The 20,845-nt window shown below is 43.7% G+C and overlaps 1 protein-coding gene across 11 annotated transcripts in view; it reads left to right on the top strand.

Annotated features, from left to right (window-relative positions):
- The window catches only part of mctp1a (multiple C2 domains, transmembrane 1a), a 149,707-nt gene that overhangs the window by 81,994 nt on the left and 46,868 nt on the right, over window positions 1-20,845 (top strand). For all 11 annotated transcript variants that reach the window (XR_003984072.1, XR_003984071.1, XM_030417203.1 and 8 more), the window contains 8 exons: window positions 167-297; window positions 1,139-1,325; window positions 8,765-8,858; window positions 14,180-14,282; window positions 15,228-15,330; window positions 15,913-16,014; window positions 16,531-16,605; window positions 18,880-18,999. Coding sequence is in view for 9 of the 11 variants with exons in the window: in XM_030417203.1 (XP_030273063.1) it covers window positions 167-297; window positions 1,139-1,325; window positions 8,765-8,858; window positions 14,180-14,282; window positions 15,228-15,330; window positions 15,913-16,014; window positions 16,531-16,605; window positions 18,880-18,999 (915 nt within the window). In the remaining 2 variants the exon portion in view is untranslated. The remainder of the gene's footprint in view (window positions 1-166; window positions 298-1,138; window positions 1,326-8,764; window positions 8,859-14,179; window positions 14,283-15,227; window positions 15,331-15,912; window positions 16,015-16,530; window positions 16,606-18,879; window positions 19,000-20,845) is intronic.

Here is a 20,845-nt window from a genome sequence, read left to right on the forward strand (position 1 = left end):
ATTTTTCTAATTTCTCCTTTGTTTACTGTCTGAAATGTTTTTAGAGTCACATAGTCTGTTAAATAGCTCTCTGAGCTCACACTGTATGTACAGTATGTTGCACATATGCACATAAACAACTGAGATACATGGAGAACTGGTGTATTTCCCCCTGTCGTTTACTCAGACCATTCCCAAAACGCTGAACCCTCAGTGGAGAGAGCAGTTTGACTTCCACCTGTATGAAGAGCAGGGAGGCTTTGTGGACATCACGGTCTGGGACAAAGATGCTGGCAAGAAGGATGACTTCATGGGAAGGTATAGTGGGCTTGCTGGGTTATGTAGCTGTCCCCGTCTTTGTTAGGTTGTGTAAAAAGAACATGTGTAGCTCGCTAAAAATTATACATATTTTTGACTTGTAGGATCTATTCAGACAGGGGAGGTCTTGCGGAAAAATGTTGCACAATGAGAAATGTCATTATTTTTACCTCCCATCCAATATCCGTCAGGATAACATTCATGTGCAAATTTAAACCTAGGGTAAATACTGGGCTTTTTTTCCCAGTTGTCTCTATTTTTCATCGGAATCTAGAAACTTATGGCAGCCTTTGCCTTGACCTCTTTGACTCAAGTCCAGTAATTATTATTGGCTTGCCTTGATATTAACTGGAGACAGACTAAGGGCATGCTGGAAAATCAATTCAGTCAAGAGTAGATGCTCTCAAGTGTCTACTTAAAGGTTTTAATTGTGTCAGCTGTGGCTAAGTTGTCTGCAGTTGCTGATATCCTATCCACATGATGTCTACTATGTGTATATTATTATTAGGTGGTTTGCTACTGCTATGCTCCAACTCAATGTGCAGTTTTTAAAGTCTTTTTGGTGAGATAACAGCTCAGACACCGGAGACCTCTTTCTGTGTGATGTCTCTCTTTACATACATTCTGTGATAATTATTACTTTACAGGCAATTTTTCTGCAAACTTCTGCCCCAAAAAACAGCTACTCCAGCATTTCTTCAAGTTTAGCCTTTATTGTCTTCAGTAGCTTTGCTTAGCCTCTTCTTTTTGCGTGAGGGACGAGTATTTCAGCACAGTCAGCTTCCCCACAAAATGCCCAGCACTCTTAACTCTGTAATCCTCGCCTCGTGTTTGCGTGCAGGTGTACCATTGACCTGTCGCTCCTCAGTAAAGAACACACGCACAAGCTGGACCTGCCGCTGGAGGAAGGCGAAGGCGTGCTGGTGCTGCTGGTTACGCTCACCGCCTCCGCCGCCGTTTCCATCTCAGACCTGTCAATCAACATGCTGGACGACCCGCACGAGAGACACCAGATCATGCAGAGATATGTGAGTTGGTTTTTTTTACTGTGAGAGTGTTTTTTTGTGTTTATTTGTGTGTGGGTTTAGGTTAAGACTGTTTTGTGAGTGAATTTTTTTTTTTTTTCTTATATACTGAGCGCTCAACTAAAAGACGTAGAAATGAGAGGGACTTAAAAATATAAGAGTGAGTGTGAATACAAGAGCCCTTCATTGTTCATATGGGAATCAGAATCCACATACTTCATATTTTCCTGTCATCATTCCATCTACAATAAATCGTACACAGTCACACTTACACATCACACATTACTGATTGACCGTTTATCTGATACTGTGACTTCCTCCTTGGATTGATGGCTGGGCGATGCCTGTCAACATGTCCAAAGTTACAAAAACAAAGAAAAGTATTCCTCCTTTCGCATAATGAGTCATGCTGACGTGCCAAACAACAACTCCTTGGCACACTTATCATCAGACTCCTGATTGTTATAAAGTCACAATTCATGGAGAATCTCGCTTATTCATCAAGAAGACTGTGTTTTTTCTCACAAGCGAATGTGCCGGGATTCAAAATAAAAGCCCAACAAGCTGCAGCTGTGGTTTTGAAGTTTGAAGGAGTGGGTGAGGAGGGAGATGATGAGACTCACCGAGGGAACGGAAGGAAAGAAACACAAGGGTGAAGAGAGGTCAGCGAAGAGAGATCACATATGTCTTACAGGCACTACTGAGACGGGCTGCTCGGATGAACTGTTTGGAAAAAGATAGAGGCTCACATCGCCGGTTTGTCTCTGTTGCCATTATCCGCTCCGCCAGTATTGTGCGGTATTTGCATCAGCATCCTGCAGTGAGTTGTGTGTGTTGTGCATTTATGATTAATGCATGTGGGCTCATTTATTTGTGTATAAAATGACTGCGTTTTACTAGCCAGTCGTCATTGATTTAAGCTTAAAAATTGGAGAGAGCGAGAGAGACAGGAGTGAGAAACAGAGCCCTAAGGCCCCATCTGCTCCAGAGGCCCTTCACTCAACACAATGGTTTCAATGTCTTTGTCTTAGACTAGTTAACCCTTCGCACCCTGTCATCCTCGCTGCCTGCTACAAAGAGACGCTCACACACGACTCGAACACACGCGCACACACTTTCAATAGATTTCTTTCACCGACGGCCTTGGACATTTCTGTGCACATCAACAGAATGTTGTGTTCCGTTATCACTCTGTGCTGCAGCCGTCTTTGCTTTCATTCACGACTTATTTCAACAATACGTCGAAGATATTTGTTCATTTAATATTTTTAGCTCAATTTAGGACTTAATTGCAAAAAAAAACCCATATAAGATTTGTTTCATCGTTATTGTTCCTGTTACATTTAAATGTCTATGAGAGTTGTCGGAGCACATTTTCCCGTGAGCACCACTTAGTTACATGTGCTTTTTATGTGCGTTACGGTGTGTGTGCTGTACAGAAGCTCCCTGTGTTTGTGAGCTTATCGGATTTATTCTGATTTTAGTTAACAGTACGTGCCAGCCGGTGTGTGTTTGCGTCCTTCTTTGTGTGCGTAGGCACCAGCGGCGTGGCTCCACAGGCCGAACACGGGTGCCACGACCTACATAACCGTGGCGGTGCCTTATTGGCTAGCCACAGGAGGTCGGCCACTGTGCTCCGCGCTGCAGCAACCGCCCAAGATCAGAGGGGGGAGCTCTAGGACTGAGACACACAGACACGCCGTGCCTCTCCTCACAGCCATAAAATGAGGACGGGGCATGTGAGTGCGTGTGTGTGTGTGTGTGTTTGTGTGAGTGTGTGTAATAGGGGGCGAGAGGTAAAGGATGAGGGTTGCACCGGGAAGGGAAGGCGTGTAAAATGAAAAGAAAAAGCTATTTCACCTCTCTCACAACTTGCGCAGACCCCGTTTTTCTGCTCGGCTGAAGGCGAGACATTTCCCTTCCTTCGCCAACCTCTTTTTCCTGCCTCCTTCTTTCTCCCGCAATTCCCCATCACTGTCCCGCTCTCCCGGCAGCCTCGGCTCTTTGTCTGTCGCCACTGTGGCCCTCCCGTTAGATGAAGGGATGGAGAGATAGAGGGTGGAAGCAGGTGGGTGGATGGGGGGTTTGCAGATGGAGGGGCAGAGTGAGGTCGGTTAGAAGACTTGAATGCGCTCTACCTATTAACATATTCCTTTTCCCCTGACTGGCCGTCTTTCAGTTGGAGAATTTAATAAAGATGTACCTTATCAAAGACCCCTGATAAGACCAAGTACCACCACTAATACATAACAATGCTGCTCAAAGCCCACTAATCTGCCCAGTGTGTGTGCGTGTGTGTGTGCACGCGTGTGTGTGTGCGTGTGTGTGTGTATGTGTGTGTGTGTGTGTGTGTGTGTGCGTGTGTATGTGTATGTGTATGTGTAGGTGTATGTAATTTTGCCGGGGCAAATTTTTACCCACCGGTTATTATCAGCTTGAAATCAGCTGTCCAGCACAAGCCTTCAAAAAGCATCCAGTGCTGCTAATCACAAACAGGCACACGCACACAGACACGAGCAAAAACAGTAGCTTCATGCGTCAGCTATTAAATAAAAAAAGATGGGGTTGGTGGAGCAATGCAAGTACCACGCTGTCATCATCACCGCAGCTTTGAAGAGCAGATACCTTCACAAATGAGAATGAGGAAGAAGAGACAATTGAAATCCTTTGCTCATCCTAGCCGTCAGCGGCGTGGCCCACCCTGCTCATCATGAAAACACACACACAGGATTACTTTAAGGCGGCGTGGAGCAGTGGATTGATATTGTAAAAGAAAAAAAAGAAGGAAAAAACAGACCTAAATGCATTTCCGCTTAATAACCTGAATGTCTAAGAAGACATTGCTGATTTTAAATTCTAGAAATGTCCTTTTCTCTGTCACACACACACACAAAAACACACGCACACACCCACACAAACACCTCATGTGGTCACAATGGGGTCGCCGCGCTGCATTTAGCAGGTGTTTTTTCCTCATCCCAATCTGTGCCCATTGAAGAAAGCAGATAATAGACACCTGAGTGCTGGGATCTGATGCTAGCTCAGAGCTCATTAATGTCTCTCTCATTGTAGCTGTTGTGCATTGTGACAACTTTGTGTGTGTGTGTGTGTGTGTGCCAGGTTTGTGAGTCCCTCTATACACATGCATGTGCTGCATGTCTGAGTGTGAATGAGCACACATGATGTTCGACTGCAAACTGCTTTGAATGCAGCTGATGATGGAGCTATATGCAACACGGTGCAATTCACTAAGTGACAACTACCTTCGATGTACTCTTGCTCACCGTAACCTTTCCTTCATTCCTAATTACTGTTTCCCAGAAGTAGAGTGGGATGGAGGGAGAGAGGGGAAAGTAGAGGAAGAGATTTATGCGTTATGACGGCAAAGGAGCACACGCGCTAATGGCTCTTAATGGGCCTAAGGTGGCCGCAAGATGGGTGGATGAGAGGAGGAGGACATGGTGACCTCTGCTGAAGTGGTGGCACTTCACCACCCACCCCTGCGCGCACACACGCGGACACACACACCTGCAGTACCTCTCCCACCCAGTCAGGTGCACTGCTCTAAGGTGAAGGGAAAGGACACAACCCGAACAGGAAGTGATATAAGGGGCTGCGGGGAAGTGTGGGAGGGGCAGAGAGCAAACCCGGAGAGTGAATCTTGACAGACAGTGATTCTGAGCTGATGAACAGGGGTGGGAGTCGGAGGAAGTTGTTAGCGTTGGGTTTTGTGTTTGAGCAGTTCACAGTCATTTGATTAAACGTCTCTTGAACTGCGCGGCTGCTGGTCAGGTCTTTTGTGCGTGTCTGTGTGTGAAACGTTATATGGAACGCTGATGAAAGGTGACGCGACGCAGAGATGACAGCGAGTCATAAGCCTTTGCCGGGGCTGATTCATTTGTGTGTCTGTTGAGTGTGACAGAGACAGGAAGAAGATGTCACAATGACAAGATGTCAATCACAGACGGGGCGGCGGTTCGTTTTTTATGAAAGCCAACTCCGTCCTTTCATTTTCCTCTCCTCTCCTCTGTTCATCCCTCCTTTGCATCTCCTCTTTATCCCCGTCAGTCCACCTGCTTGCTGATGGGGGAGTGCGGAGACGTAAATGAGGGGGTGGGGGCTCTCTATCTGTCTGTCTGTGTGTAAGTCCACTCTCTCCTGTGCTGTCTATCTTTCTGATGAGGATTTGAATCCTTGTGGAGGATGGGTGTGTTGTCTCCACCAGCCATGGATTCAGGCTGAACCCTAAATGTCCCCTTAGGGAGGCTGTATGGTGGGAGGAAGGGATGGAGTGTGGATGATGGGTTGGGGGATGAAGAAATACCTCTGCATCCATACATAAAGGAAGTCATTTTGTTATTTATTCTCTGCGTTCAATCTCCGTGTCATTTTGTGTATCTGTGTATCCATGGTATTGTTTGCGATATTTGTGTTATTTTGATGCAATATCAAAGTGGTGCTTCATAAATGCAATTTTCCTATAAAATCTTTTTTCATATTACAAAAGAAGCCAAACTTCCCAAATGTTCAAGTGGAAACCAACAACTCTCTACCCCTATAGTGTTCAGAGTGGTATAACTGTTGGCACCGGTGTCGCAACGACATCTACATGGTTTCTGTTTTCCTCATAGGAGCGACTACGAACAATTTCAGGACGAAATTGTGCGTTTATTCATTGATTTATTCTGTAACAGATGCAGATAGAAATAGTACCAGGCTGCCAGCCTGACTGGATCTCCAGATTTTGTGCATGGTGGCAGACAAATTAGCATAGTGACAGCAAGGTTTATAGGAAGCCAATGTAAATGCAGAAGGTGTCATTATTCTACAGCCCTTACATGGCTGTGCAATCAACATTCACATCACAATGAAAAGGTAAAGGAGCAATTTGTAAGATATTGCCAGAATTTTAATTTAAAACATTCAGAAATTGATTTAGCGTGTAGAAACAGCAGCTGTAAAGTCAAAGACATCCGTGTACTATGCTGCAAAGATGTCTACTGAAGTTAGCATGTGAACCAGCTTGCCACCGGACTGTCGTGGGATCAACGAATGAACATCTTAATCTTTATTTTTGCTTTTTGTAAATCAACAACCAAAAAAACTAAACAAAACAGAACCCAACAAAACACTGAAATAGGGCCAGTTAACTGCACAGCTTACTGAGCCTCTTGCTAACGGCAGCTAGTCGCTCCAGCCAAAGATAGCTACAGCAAAAACCGGCGAGTCCACAGACTGAGCAGCACAAGTACAGGTGCATGACCTTTTTCTAAACTAACTAAAGTTGGCAACCTTTAGATTTCAATCGAAATGAAATACAGTTTAAATTGGTATGACTCCGATTCCTGAGGTCCATCGTTAAGTATTGACCAAAACAAAATTATTTGTGAGTGTGACAGTTTAATGCCAGCTCTCAGAATAGTTGTCTGTACTCAAAGTATTTTACATGCCATTCCCAGCTAGGTTATCGGCAGCATGGCGCGTCGCACCGTCGAACAACAACACACTAACTAGTCAGCCTTGAGTTTGCCCTTGACTCTTCCCTCTGTTGCCTCCCTCTTGCCCCCTCTCTGACTCTTTCTCTCCCCGTGTCTCTCCTCTTAGCTGCTCCCCAACAATCACAACAAGCAGTTGTATCTTCAGAGAAATCGTGCCTTAAAAAGGAGAGTTTTCTCCTCTCTTCCTCTCTCTTTCACATGCTCTCTTTCCCCCTCTCTTTCTTTCACAGACTCTCCCCTCTCATCTCCTTTAGAGAGCTTTTGGACAATGATATCGCTGGAAACAGGCAGAGTCTGACAGAGTTGGTAATAATGAATTAAGTCTGTAGCCTGGCCCTGACTCTGAAATTTAAATTATAATTACTCCTGTGGGGATGGAAGGGGTTATTGCCAGAGAGAGAGAGAGAAATAAATTGAAGTGAAGTGCATTTCCACTCTGCTTTTAAGACACGCCGACATGCTACTCAATTTAGCCTCAATGTAGGTTTTCTATGCATGTGTTTATACCTGAGTGTTTGGGTGTGAACAAAAAGCGCGAGTTTGCGATTGTGCGCTCTCGTGCCTCATGGGCCAGCCGTTGATCTCCACAGGTCTCCCTTTATTCTGCAGATTTACGGACCAGTTTTCACACCGTCATCCTTCTTTCTCCCGGTTGATAAGACCTTGTACATTCAGTATTTCCCCTTCTCACTGAAGACATTAAAGGGGCCTTGTAAAAAAAAATGTATCAGGAGGGAGAGTTCATACGTGTCAGGAAGCTCGTGTGTTCACGTTTTTACAGTCGGTTGTGTTTCTCCATGGTGACTGTTTTTCACCCGCTCTTGTCTGGACGTTATGTAAACTGTATAGCTTGTGCGGGGGTCAGCGTGTGTGTTTGCCTCCTAACTATGATATCACTGCCAGTCATGCTTCACTGGACGTGTCTACTTACTGTACCGCGGCATCTTTATTATTATATCCTGCAGTGCTCTGTCTCTCCTCCTCAAACAAACACACACAAACAGAAGTGTATGCAGTTTACAGTGAGCCTTGTACAGACACATTAATATCAGTAAGATGCAAATTACCCTTTATTTTTTTCCTCATATTTCAACGCATATAGATTTTTGATTGCTGCAAGTACTTGCTTCAAATCACACGTTTTTCACTGTTGTCTTTCTTCCTCCACTGATACTAACGTCGCTATTCTCACACCCTCTTAACACTTCTTCTTTCTTACACACAACATCATGGAGTGACTAAAAAAAGTAAATGCCAGCCAGCGCTTTCAATTGATTTATCCGGCGTGACAGTGCGCACCAGGGAGTGAATCAGCTTTGGGTACAAAAAAAGCACACAATTCGTATAATAACACTAAACTAAAATGTGTTGCTCTCAAGCTAATGCATTTTGGTCATGTAAAGGACGGAGGGAGGAAGTCTGAGACATTTTCTTCCACAGCTGATCCAAGATGACACTCCTCTCCTCACGGCCATTATACCAAACACAGAGGGAAGCACACATGTTCACTAAAACACAATGGGTACTCTTTCCTTTTTAAGGGACTGACTTTTGGAGGGTAAAGGTTAAAAGAAATGATAAAGGGCCCAAATTCTAATCGTGACCGTGTATAGTTTATAAAAAAATTTTTTTTGTGCATTTGTTGTGTGTTTCTGCATCATCTTTACCAAATTTGGTGAACTTCCTTTTTGTCTGGAAAAAGAACAAAGTAGGGAAACATTACAAAAAGGCACGGCTATTAAGTGAAATTAAATTTGCCCATTCTTCCTCTGTTCGACCCGACAAGAAATGCCAGCTCTACATTTTCAAATAAGGACTGTTAAAGGACATATTCTGCCCTTTCCTCTCTATTAATGAAATGTCAGGCTATTGACCTGACTTTCTCTTTTATGCTAATTTGCCGCCCTCTTTGACCTTTCACCCCTCTCTCTGTGATGTTTTCAGAGCGTGTGGAGGTCCTTGCACAACCTGAAAGATGTTGGTGTGGTGCAGGTGAAGGTCATCAGGGCTGAGGGACTGATGGCAGCAGATGTCACAGGTAAGACGTCCAAACACCGGGGACTGTAAGCTCTGCAGATGTCACACACATTGTTAAAAGTCAGTCTCTCGTATTAACGCTCATATATTCATGCACTTAGTAATCTGGCTGTTGCCTCGCCATTTCCATTGGTGCTTTTCTGATCAGATCAAACGCTAAAGAACATCTGAAATACGATCAATTATAAAAGTCTTTTTCTTTTTTGTTTTTTTTGCTTTACATAACTTTTCCTTGAGTTCTGCATCCATACATTGAACAATCTTTCCTCCGCCTGCAAATCTTTCCATAGATCTAGCCACAGATAAAGTCCGGGTGTGATTCTGGTCTAAGGGACGATCTCCGTCGGGAATCCTGGGAGAGAGTTAAAGTCTACTTTGTGCAGGACGCTAAATTTGTCTCTGCATTTTTTTTCTTTTTAGAAAAAGATGCAGGCTGCTCATTTGAATAATAGAGAAAAAGTACATATTTGAACCAACAAATCTCTCTCCCTCCTCCTCCCTCCCCCCCGCTCCTTCTCTGCTTGCTCTCTCTGAATCCTCCATTCTCCATTAATTCTTACTTTTAATTAGGTCTACAGTGGACAGGCCTAGTTTTTCACTCTGTATTATCTAGTAGAGAGAGGAGGAAGTGTGTGTGTGTCTGTGTGAGTGTGTCTGAGAGAGAGGGAGAGAGTCTAGAGTGTTTCCTCCATTTGAAACAGCCACAGTACCATTAGCCAATACAGAGTGGAGCTGGTTGATTTGGGTTATTGCGTGGAGCGACCGGAGCAGCCGGAGTGTGGGGCTAATGGCTCTCTGGCTCTTGTATTTCACTCGGAGCAGAAATTTGCTCCGTGACCTTGTTGTAGAGCTCATCATTCAGTCTGAGCTTCATGGATCCTTTTTAAAAAAAAAAAAAAAAAGCAGAAGAGTAAAACTGTGAAAATGTAATGTCTATTGGCTGTTTGTTTTGCCTTTCACTTGGCTTGGTCATAGAGAATGTGTTTGATTCCCTAGTCCTTACAGCCCATGGGGACTTGAAATTAGTGCTACGGGCGGACGAGTGCAGCTTGTCTTCTCGTAGTTTACACAGAAAGTTCCACAGCTGAATATAAAACAAAAGGAAGAAAGTGTTACATTTAGATTTGGGCTCAGCCTTTTACTTTTTATACGAAAATTTGCCTTAGTTGGTGTTATTGCAACACTGGACAGTGTTTTATTAGACTGGAGAAGAATAAGAGGACATTTTTACTTAAAATGTGAACATGTTGACTTACAGTATGTACATGCCAACCTATTCCTGCCATATTTCTTTCAGATGATTTCCACTTGAATCACTTGAATTTCATTGTAGTGTCTACAAGCCTTTAAAAATATGCTTGTTTTTTGGTTTTGCATTGGCTCAGCCACATCATAAAGGATGCCAAGTCTGTCTAAAAGACAGTTGACACATTTTAAAACAGTCTTTGTTTGCCTTTAATTTGTCACTCTTCCTGAGAATCCTACCACAAAACATATGTTTTGCTTGTTTTAGAGCAATAGCATCTGCCTTAATATGATAATAATTTTTCGCGTATGTATGTGCAAACAAAGATGTCGTTTACCACAGATGTAAGTTACTGGAAAAATTTGAAAATGCTTGAAGTTACCTAAAGTTTTTCTAAAATCAGGTACAGCTGAAGGAATCTTTACGTATAACTGTTTAGTTATAGCTATAGAGATCTGAAGTCCAATTTGTAAGCTGTAATTTTTAAATTCTTACAAGCAATACAGGAAGTATGTTTCTATTGTTCAACAGACAACATGAAAACATTTTCTTAACGCCAGAGTAACCCCACAAAGGTGGAGACAGTAGATAAACTGATAGAGATAACAGACAGGCAGAGGGTTATTTCTCCATGGCTTATTCCTGTTTTGAGTCTGACATGGTGTGTGTGTGTGTGTGTGTGTGCGTGTGTGTGTGTGCGTGCGTGTCTGTGTGTGTGTGTGTGTGTGTGTGTGTGTCACTGGCAGAAACAATAGCTCCGTAAGAGCCACATAAGAGCCCTCACCACATGAACACCCTATTTTAACAGCCCAGACCAAGAGAGGGTCAGGAACAAGGTGAGGGAGAAACAGACGGACAGACAGACAGAGAGGGAGAGAGAGGGGAGGTCAGCGCGGGAGGGAGAGAGTTTACCATCTCTCTCCCATTCACGCTCCCTGTCTCCTCTCCTGTCTTCTCCCCTCCTCCTCTTCCTCCTCCTCCTCTCTCTCTCTCTCTCTCTCTCTCACTCTCTCTCTCTCTCTCTCTCTCTCTCTCTCTCTCTCTCTCTCCCTCCCTAATTGAAGTGTTTTTGTGGAGTAGCTCCTCTCCAGCCCGAGTAGGATAACTGAAAATAGTCTCTAAAACCAACAATCCCTTTTGTCTGCAAGCTCTTGTCCCTCTGAGTGGATGCTATACTGTTGGAGCATTTCAGTGGTAACACACCCACACACACACACACACACACAAACACACACACACACGTGCACTTTCAGCAGCAGAGGCACAGCATGTGTAGACTCCTGTCTTTTTTCACTCAGACTCAAACTAAAACCTGTCAGGAAAGTGTAGTTTTTCCACTGCATCACTCGACACCATGAGGAATACTGTACGTATTCTTGTACGGTTCATTAAAAGTGATTAGGAAATGGAAAATAAATGCAACAAAAATGCATAATTTACATTTTAAAGTCTGGATCATAATTAGTTGTGATTATACATGAGAAGCGTGCGCTCCCCCTCTGAACACAAACTCCTCACTAACTCTGCGCTTCCTGCGAGGCAATTACTGAGCGCTCCCTCGCCTCCGTACTGTATCCATCCTCCACACTTATCTTAGGGCACCCTGAAATGAGTTGAGCCCGCTCCTCGCTGCAAACCATCTACGAGCGCTGCGGAGACAGGACCCAGAGGGGGGGGAGGAGCTTTGCCTGGACATTACCTGGATGATCTCTGAGTGGCGCTCAAACCTGAGCGTGTAATTGGTTAAGACAGCCGCCTCTGGTGTTGGCGGCCAATAAGGTGAAAGTTCATCACCAGTGACAACTGGCTCTCTGCGGCAACACAGCCTGCCATGTCATTAAAAACAGAATATCAGAGACAAAAATGGGGGAGGGAAGAGGTTGTGCGGGAGTAATTTCCATCTCTTAATTTGGGTGATTGGATTTAAATTTAATCAGACTTGATTTGTGGGGACAACATTATAATCGTTTATGCTATGGGAGCTCCGGGATGATGAAGGAGGATTTCAAGACTACGCTACTGTAAAAATGTGAATGTCAACCTCTGCCAAAATATTTACCGTTTATTATGCATTTTGGTGTGTATTCATCCAAGGAATTGCATTTTTATGCAATATGTACAGTAGTTTATGTGCTTTGGTGGACAGACTGTATGCATTGAGCTGCACTGGGAAGTAGGCTCTTGAGTCCATTGTCTTCTTTCTGTTTTAATGTATCCTGCTTTCTGTCGTGGGAGTCATAGCTGTCAATATCCACTTCAAACACCCTACATCAATAAAGCGCCACAAACAGATATGAAAGGCAACACCTACAGCTCGGCATTGATCACGGTGACATTTACTTTTCACACCCACTAAATGTCCTGCCCTTGTCACAACATTTGAAGAAAATCACACCAATCAATGACACACACACACACACACACACACACACACACACACACACACACACACACACACACACACACACAGATGGACATACACCCAGCACATCCACAAATGCAGCAGGGGGCTTTGAACTCAATCCCAACTTTATCGAGTCTTGTTATGCAACGCGGCCGCTGCGCTAATATTTCAATACCCTCGTGATTTTTCCCCAGGAAATCGTCTGGGACATATTCCTTTTTTAACTTCCTGACCCAGCCTTTTCAAGTGATAAGCACGAACAAACAGCGCAATAGCTCCCAACAGTTTTGATAAAAAATAATGATCAAAGCCGGAATTAAGAGTCGTGTTGTTTTTAGTTCATATTTGAGGCAAGTCGAAGGGAGGTGGGCTGGCAGGCATGGGGAGCCGGTCTCGCTCCTGTCTGTGTACAAAGAAATTGAAATGTGCGACGTTAGTAAACAAATAGAGGATATATAGGACATTACTGGTTTTGATTATTATAGTACAGTATTCTATTCTCAGGAGGAGGAACTCACTCTGTGATTATGTTTATTTCTCCTCCCGGTCGCTCTCCGCACAGTTACGTAATTGTAGTAAATTCTGAATTGAAAGTTTTGTTAGAATGAATTAGCATTAATGAATATGATTTATGGTGAACCATATATCATATCTGTTTTATAACGTGGACGGCTCTTTCAAGTTCTCACATGGTGTACTAAAGTTTTATCTTTGGCAACGACAGGCCTCTCTAATAATTTAATTTGTCATCCCTGTGTTTTTCAGCTGATTTATTCTGTGAGATAAATCTACATGTGTGTATATGTTTTGTCATTAATACTGTAAAATGTCACTTGAGTTATTGATGAAGCTGTGATTGCTGCCAGTTTGTAAAAACTCCCCGCAGCAAACACGAGAGTTACATTTCAATTTTAAAAGCCAAAACCCTTCCGCTGTTTTTATTAATTTACATCGCTGTCAACGGAACAAAGCAGAAGGGATGATGAGGAGGTATTTTCTCTGTCATTCTTTCATCATTTTATCCTCATGTTGTTCCTGCTTTCAATCATTTTTATTTTTTTTTCACTGCGCCTTTGCCGCTCCGGCTCCTGTCTCGCCACTCGCTTGGAGTCGCTAATCACGGACCTGCTATGTTTCTCACACCCCTGCCCGGCTGTTTTTATCGTCTACTTTGAACCTATCTGGCCCTCAGAGCCACATCGCCCTCTGTGTTCCCAGCACCATCTATTCTCTAAGTCTTCGTTCTCTTTCACCCTCCCACCCCCTCCCCGTGACTGCCCAGGGCACAGTTGTCCTGGAGCTTATCTTCTAGTTGTCCATGTTCCCAGGGTGTTGATAGAAACGGCTTGCAGCTGTTCCACTGATATACTGTCTCATGATATATACGGCATCGGGCCGAAAATGAATGAATCACATTATTACACTTCTGATAAGTCCAGGTTATTGGAGCTGTCATGTGGTATAGAGGAGGATGCTGTGTACTATATGTCTTAATAATATGAGAGACTGAAGATAGACAAAAGATGGTGGAATTACTTGAGATTCTCAATTTCTTGGAAACCTCAAGCTTACAAAAGTTTCCCATCGACTCTATTTATGTGTCTGTTTTCACTAACAAAGTCATTCCTTTCTGCTTTTTTTGTGTGTGTGTGTGTGTGTGTGTGCCGTGCAGGTAAGAGTGACCCATTCTGTGTCGTGGAGCTGAGTAACGATCGGCTACAGACGCACACCGTCTACAAAAACCTCAACCCGGAGTGGAACAAGGTCTTCACTTTGTGAGTGGCTTTTAAAATACCCCACATGTGTGCCAGCACACAGACACATTAAATTCTTATCCACTGGGGCATTGAAATTAAAAATGGATTTATTTAAACCGACGTGTTTCTTTGAATTAAAGAGTGGTAAAGTCAGAGCAAGAGTCACAATATGAAAAAAAGAAATATGAATAAATTCTTAAAATTGATAGTACTGATAAAAATATTTATGTGGGGTTTTTTGTAATAAATTGTGGGCAAATCTGAGCATTGAAAAATGATCATAGTTTATTGTTTTGATTGCTATTTTGATTTTGAAAAACGTTTTTAAAATATATTGTGTTCCTTAATATTATTCCTTAATAAAAAAAAAATCCAGGAAAGCATTAACATAGAATAAAAAGAGGGCTTAACACATTGTTCCATCTTCAAAAAAGATTTTTTTTTTTTCAAATATATAGTTATACTGAGGCGATAGTTTAAATGTTAATATAGTCTCAACTTGACATAATTCCCTATATATGATGCAATTTCATTCCAGGAGTACAAACTTGTGAATTCCCCGTGATGGGATGGATTAATTTAGTCTTTCTTTGAGTGCACGTCTTTCTCATAGCCTCCTTTCTATACATAACATCAGCCATCTTCCTGCTAGCCTAGTTTTTCAAAAGATGACACGTCTGAGCTTCACACTTAAGTTCTACTTAGCTCACGCAGTAATGTAGAGCAATATTACATAAAGCACTTTAATGGGAGTTTTTAAACATTTATGTAAATGTAATACAGGGTGTTCAAATAGGAGGCATTTGTTATGGCTCGTATGGTGTTTCAGATTTTAAACTCTTCTCTGTGTGTTTTAAATATTTAAAGGAGCTTGTGCACGATGTGATGGCTCACACACCATTTCACTTTGCCGCCCGTATTTCAGTATATATGTCACTGGTGTTGTCTTTGTGTGTGGTCCAGTAATGTGAAGGACATCCACTCGGTCCTCGAGGTCACTGTTTACGACGAGGACCGAGACAGAAGCGCCGACTTCCTGGGGAAAGTGGCAATTCCTTTACTAAATGTGAGTCAAAGACACATTTCTCTGTGCACTTCTTTTTTTCTTTTCCTTTGGGGATAATAGAGAGAACATAGAGGAACAGAGAGAGAATTAAAACATGCAGTGGAAGATATAAAAAGCAGAGGTTATTTTTGCAACTACACAGATGAGACTTTTATTATTTCACAAAGAGGAAGAGATGACAGGAAGGAGAGAAAATGGAAGAGAGGCCGAGAAAAAAAAGGAGGAGATTGATAGGTGTGAGGAAAGAAAGTGAAGGGGTGAAAATGACACTGATCGAGAGATGGAACGATGAGATTTGGAGAAAAAAGTAAAGTGTCTCTTATATTTGAAAATATAGATAGCATGTGAAAGAGCCATGTGTCTTATATATCTGTGCTCTGCTGTACAGTATGATTCCCCAGGATAGTTAATTTCTGTTTGACAGAGCCGAGCTGCACTGGGTAATGAACAGGTACTTGTCAGAGTTGCCACAGTTGTTTTGGGTTCCCTGTCAGCGCCAGCAGCTGGGGTTCAAAGGTGGCCCGGGGAGCCGATTCAGCCGGGTATTGCCAGACAGACGCCTGTCATGTCCCTCTCCCACAGATCCAAAATGGAGAACGCAAAGCCTACGCCTTGAAAAGCAAGGAGCTGACAGGGCCAACAAAAGGGGTCATCTTCCTCGAAATAGACGTGATTTTTAATGCTGTAAGTCCTCCTTTCGCTTTTTTTGATTCTCCTCCCTGATTTTTTTTTTTTTATATTTTGCCTCCCCCCCACCCCCTCACTATCCTCTCCCTCCATCCCGCTAGTTCCCTCCACCCCCCACGCTGCTGTTGTCTCTATTCTGTTTGTCACCCCCCCCCCCCTCGCTTCCATCTCATCCCTCGTCCCTTGTCCCTCGTCCTCGTTTTGGCTTTAATTATCGAAGACTCCCTCTCAACAGCCTTTGTTCGCCCATTCACTACCGCTGTGTGTGTCCTGCAGCGGCCATCTTACAGCTATCTCTCCCGCTCTCTTTAGCCTCTGACTTGGGGCACGCTCGACACATCTGCTGCAGTGTTTTATCAATATGCCATGTGTTGGAAAAACATCAAGAAATAATCAAAATGTAGTTGCCCGCTACTTCATATCATCTTTACCTGTATCATTTTAAGTTAATGTCATTTCACTCTCACCGTTTGCTGTGTGTGACACTGCGCTGTGCTCGCTCCGTCCCTCCAGGTGAAGGCTGGTCTCAGGACGTTGATTCCCATTGAGCAGAAGTACATCGAGGAGGAGCCCAGAGTGTCCAAACAGGTACATCGGCAGCTGGCACTCTTCCTTCTACCACTCTGCCTCATTTTTATCTGTGTCCACCGCTGCTCAACTGTCTAAAGCAAAACCAACAAGCCTGGAGAGTGGCATCTTGTAAACCACAACAACTGTGTGGGCAAGATACAACAGGATGATTGAAGGAAAAACAGCATTTTGTTTTTTTTTGTTTTTTTTTCTCCCCTTCCCTACTCTCTCTCTTCTCCCATCTCCCCCCCACCCCTCACAGCCACTCTGACTGGTGAATAGAAATGTCAAGCTGTCAGCTCTGGGGTGCATAAGTAGATTGGTCATCCTTATAGTTGGCCCTCTTTGCCACTGCTGCTTTGCACTTCATTGTCACGCCGCTCAGTGTGGCGGCACCACAAAGGGCTGAATGGTAGGGGCTGGCCCACATCAGACATGTCATATGAGTGACCGTTTGGGCTCAGCAGTCAATGCTGCTCCATACACAGCCAAGCATAGCCCAGCCCAGCACAGCTCGCGCACACACCGGCTCCCATACCATCCTTTTGTCAGCTCTCCTTCTATTCCCTTCTTTCCTCACTGTTCCGGCCTTCTCTGCTGCTCTGTGTCTTGACCCTACTCCGCGCTTTTTCTCCGAAGTGCAGAATCCTTTTTTTTTATCTCCATTTCACCTCTGACTCGCAGAGATGACCCATGTCAGCGTCTCGCAATGATGATGTCACTGGCTGCTTTGGAGGGATTGCCCCGTGAGGGCTCTTTTGTGTGGTAGCAGCTCCCCTGCTGTTGCTCGCTGCTTAGTGTGCAGACACACACGCAGAGAAAAGAAGGGAAAAAAGCACATAAGCTGTCTGCCAAACAAAAACCATTTAATTGTAATTATGACATTTTGACTGAATAAATGACTTCACCACTTCTCTAAGTGTTTTTAAGGAATAACTCAAGGCTCTCTTTGAAATAACTTGTGAAAAATTAAATGTTCTTATCAAGGCAGTTATGGCAATAATGAGCCCAGAAGAGTACAGCATGTACATCAAGTACATGCGCTGAGGAACGTGGAAATGGATGATTCACAGTTCTTGGTGTCCTCAGGGTCTGTGTGTCCCCAGCAGGACACCATACAGTCATCCTCAGTTTGGCAACAAAACGCTTCACATAATTATACACAGAGAAGGAGGAATCCTCCTCTCATCTAGCATCAAAGCAGCCAAGCCACCCCTAACCACATGCAAATCCACTCAGAAACACAATATACTTTACAGTAGTGCTACAAACACATGCTGCATACTCACGGTATACACACACTTTCAAACACGCGCACACGATTTCCCAGAGAGTAAAATAATGGCCTAGAATTTTTTGAACAGCGATCTGCAGAGACGGTGCGTCCTTTGGGAGCACTTTCTCCTGGTGGTGACCTGATTGGGTGGTTGGTGTTCCGCGCTGCTGTTATGCTATTCCCTCAATGGCTGGCGACCCAGGGGGAGGACAGCAGTTAGCCAGTTCTCTCATATTTGGCCAAATGCACGGAGAACCCTCAGGGAGGACAGTCAGGGGACTGCTCAGGAAATTGTTATTATTGTACTTAACTTTATCACTGGGAGAGGAGACTTAAAGAAACACTGTGAGTCAGCTTGTCACACGCTGTCCTATGCACCGGTCCACATCCATATATAGCTATCTAAAGGAGGAAAGCGCTGTCCTCAGTGCTGTCATCATGTTGTAATATATTATTATAATATTGAAGCAAGAGTGAGGTCAGAGCTGCAAATTTCAAGTTGTAAAACTTAATGCTCCAGTTAACTTTTGAAAGTGACAGCCCGATGAGACAATACAGGGTTTGACAGACTTACTGACAGTTTGTCATTTTAACCAAGTCGCTAATTATGTGTTGTAACATATTTACTTATTAAATGGTGATGAATTCAGACCTCCACTAAACATAAAGGAGGGCAAATTGACCTCTTCAGCAGTATTTCCTCACAAATGTCTTGATCAGAGATGGGCTGTCAAAGCGGCGTTTATGTTTGTCGGGAGATCGTTTCGCTCCTGTTTACTTTGTCATTTAATACGACTCTCCGTAGGGTATACATGTGCAGCTAATGTGGAAAAGTCGTAGAACCTGAAGTGCTTCTTCCCCATTTATTCTCAGCTGCCTGCCACACAAAGTCTCATCAGTCACTCACGCATTCACAGTACAGTGTGTTGTTAAGTGTCCATGTTGTTTTCCTCGCTGCAGCATCTTTCTGACCTTGTTTTGAATATTAACTGGTTCTGTCCTTGCTTACGTTTCAGCTGTTGTTGCGCAACTTCAACAGAGTTAGGCGCTGCATCATGTTCCTGATCAACACAGGCTGCTACATCAACAGCTGCTTCGAATGGGACTCTCCACAGAGGAGCATCTGTGCTTTTGTGGTACGTAAAATGTGCACTTTACATACTGTACACACTCCCATAAATTGTAGCGTATCACGGACAAAGTTGCAAATTTAACCGACGTGAAGAACTGAAACGGGCCCTCATACTCTACTTCAGAAAAAGAGATGATTTTGCCGCGTTATTATTATTAATTTTATTTATCAAGAGTTGAATGTAGGGGAAGTAAAATGTAGTGTTTAGAATATCTCACACTTTTTGAATGAACCTTAACGAACCCATTCATATTGATGGATCAATACCACTCTTGATATACTGGCTGACAATACTCACATAATTCACTGATTACACTGCCAGTTAGCATCTGCATACATGCAGTAGGGGAGCACATCAGGCTCACAGAGGCTGTAGGGCCATTTCTGCTAACAAAGTATGGATCCTTCACTGGTAATTGCGCACTCTAACATGAGAGATTGTTGATGTCTCAAGCGCAGCTAAGTACATTACCCCACTACACACTGTTATACACACACACTCAGATATCTCGGTACGATGGTCTAGATGAATCCTTTTTTCCTGGCTTTGTGTTAAATGTACGAGTGCACATCGTATACACGTGGCGGTTGTCTGTCTTTACACCAGTTCGAAGAGAAATGAGCGGAGAGCTGGCGTTGCGGCTTTAAAAACTACTTTAAATGAGACACGCACGCGTCCGAATACTTAGAAAATGTGGCCACAATCTATTGAAGCTTGACAAGCTGTTCCTGCAGACAGTGGAAATGGCAGCTTCTTTCTCTCCTCTTCATCCTCTCTCTCTTTCTCTCTCTCTCCCTCCTGTCATCTGTGTCTGGTATTAAAAGGTGAAGTGTAATTGGACAGCAGAGCTATCAGTAAAAGACATTCTCCTGCGGGGCGGTGAGTGGCTGCATGGAGGTTCCTACCCTAAAGATGACAGAGCAGGCATTTAATCCTGTCTGGTTTAGTGTCCTGACTTAAGTAGCTACAGGACAGGTGGACCCGCCCCGCCCCGGCCCTTTACAATGGGGGCACTAAGAGTCTCTGCAGCCGCCATTAGACATTAGCAGCATTTGGCTGTCTGACACCAGTTTCATCTCTGCAGAGGCTGTGTGTGTGTGTGTGTGTGTGTGTGTGTGTGTGTGTGTGTGTTTGCACAGCAGGTCACAGTGTCATCACAAGACATGGGTCAGAAGAGACATAGTATTGATCAGTTAACATTTTCCCTCTCCGAGTGTGCAAGGGCGCTCAAGTGCGAGCACAGCGCGCACCGCGTTTGCATTTTTTTTCGACCACGCAAAGGCTGAACTGGACGCGGCGAGCTCTCGTGTCTTATCTTTTTTTTTTGGAAATAAATGAAAATGTCAGACAAAAAAAAATGTCAAGGAATTCACAGAAAACAAGGTCACTTCAGAATTGCCAATCTGCATGGTGAATAGTGAGGGGAGGATGCAGCCTTGAAAAGCGTCTCCTCCATCTCAGCGCGCATGCTTACCTTGTATAGCTCTTCACCCTTTTTTTTTTAAACGGTGTATAGTAAATCCGTTTCTGAGTAACAGTGCCAACTATTCATATTCTCATTGTACTCACTTAGATTTAAAGTATTCAGATGATGATAAAGGATGTATCTAGGCCAAGGACGTTGTGTTTTATAGTTTGTACAAAGTCTGAAATTTAGGTGTCATTGTGCTTTTCCTCACTCCCCCCCCTCGCTCTTTTGGGAGTGTGTTATCGTAGGAGTACGCACTTAGCTAAAAGCATCAGAGTATTTAGGGCCTCTGCTCTACACAGGTACTCCCTCCCTCCCAACCCTTCCATTTCTTCATCCCTCTCTCATTTCTCCCTCACTTTGAGAGGCCTCTTAATCACT

The sequence above is a fragment of the Sparus aurata genome, chromosome 5, assembly GCF_900880675.1.
Source record: "Sparus aurata chromosome 5, fSpaAur1.1, whole genome shotgun sequence".
Classification (NCBI taxonomy): domain Eukaryota; kingdom Metazoa; phylum Chordata; class Actinopteri; order Spariformes; family Sparidae; genus Sparus; species Sparus aurata.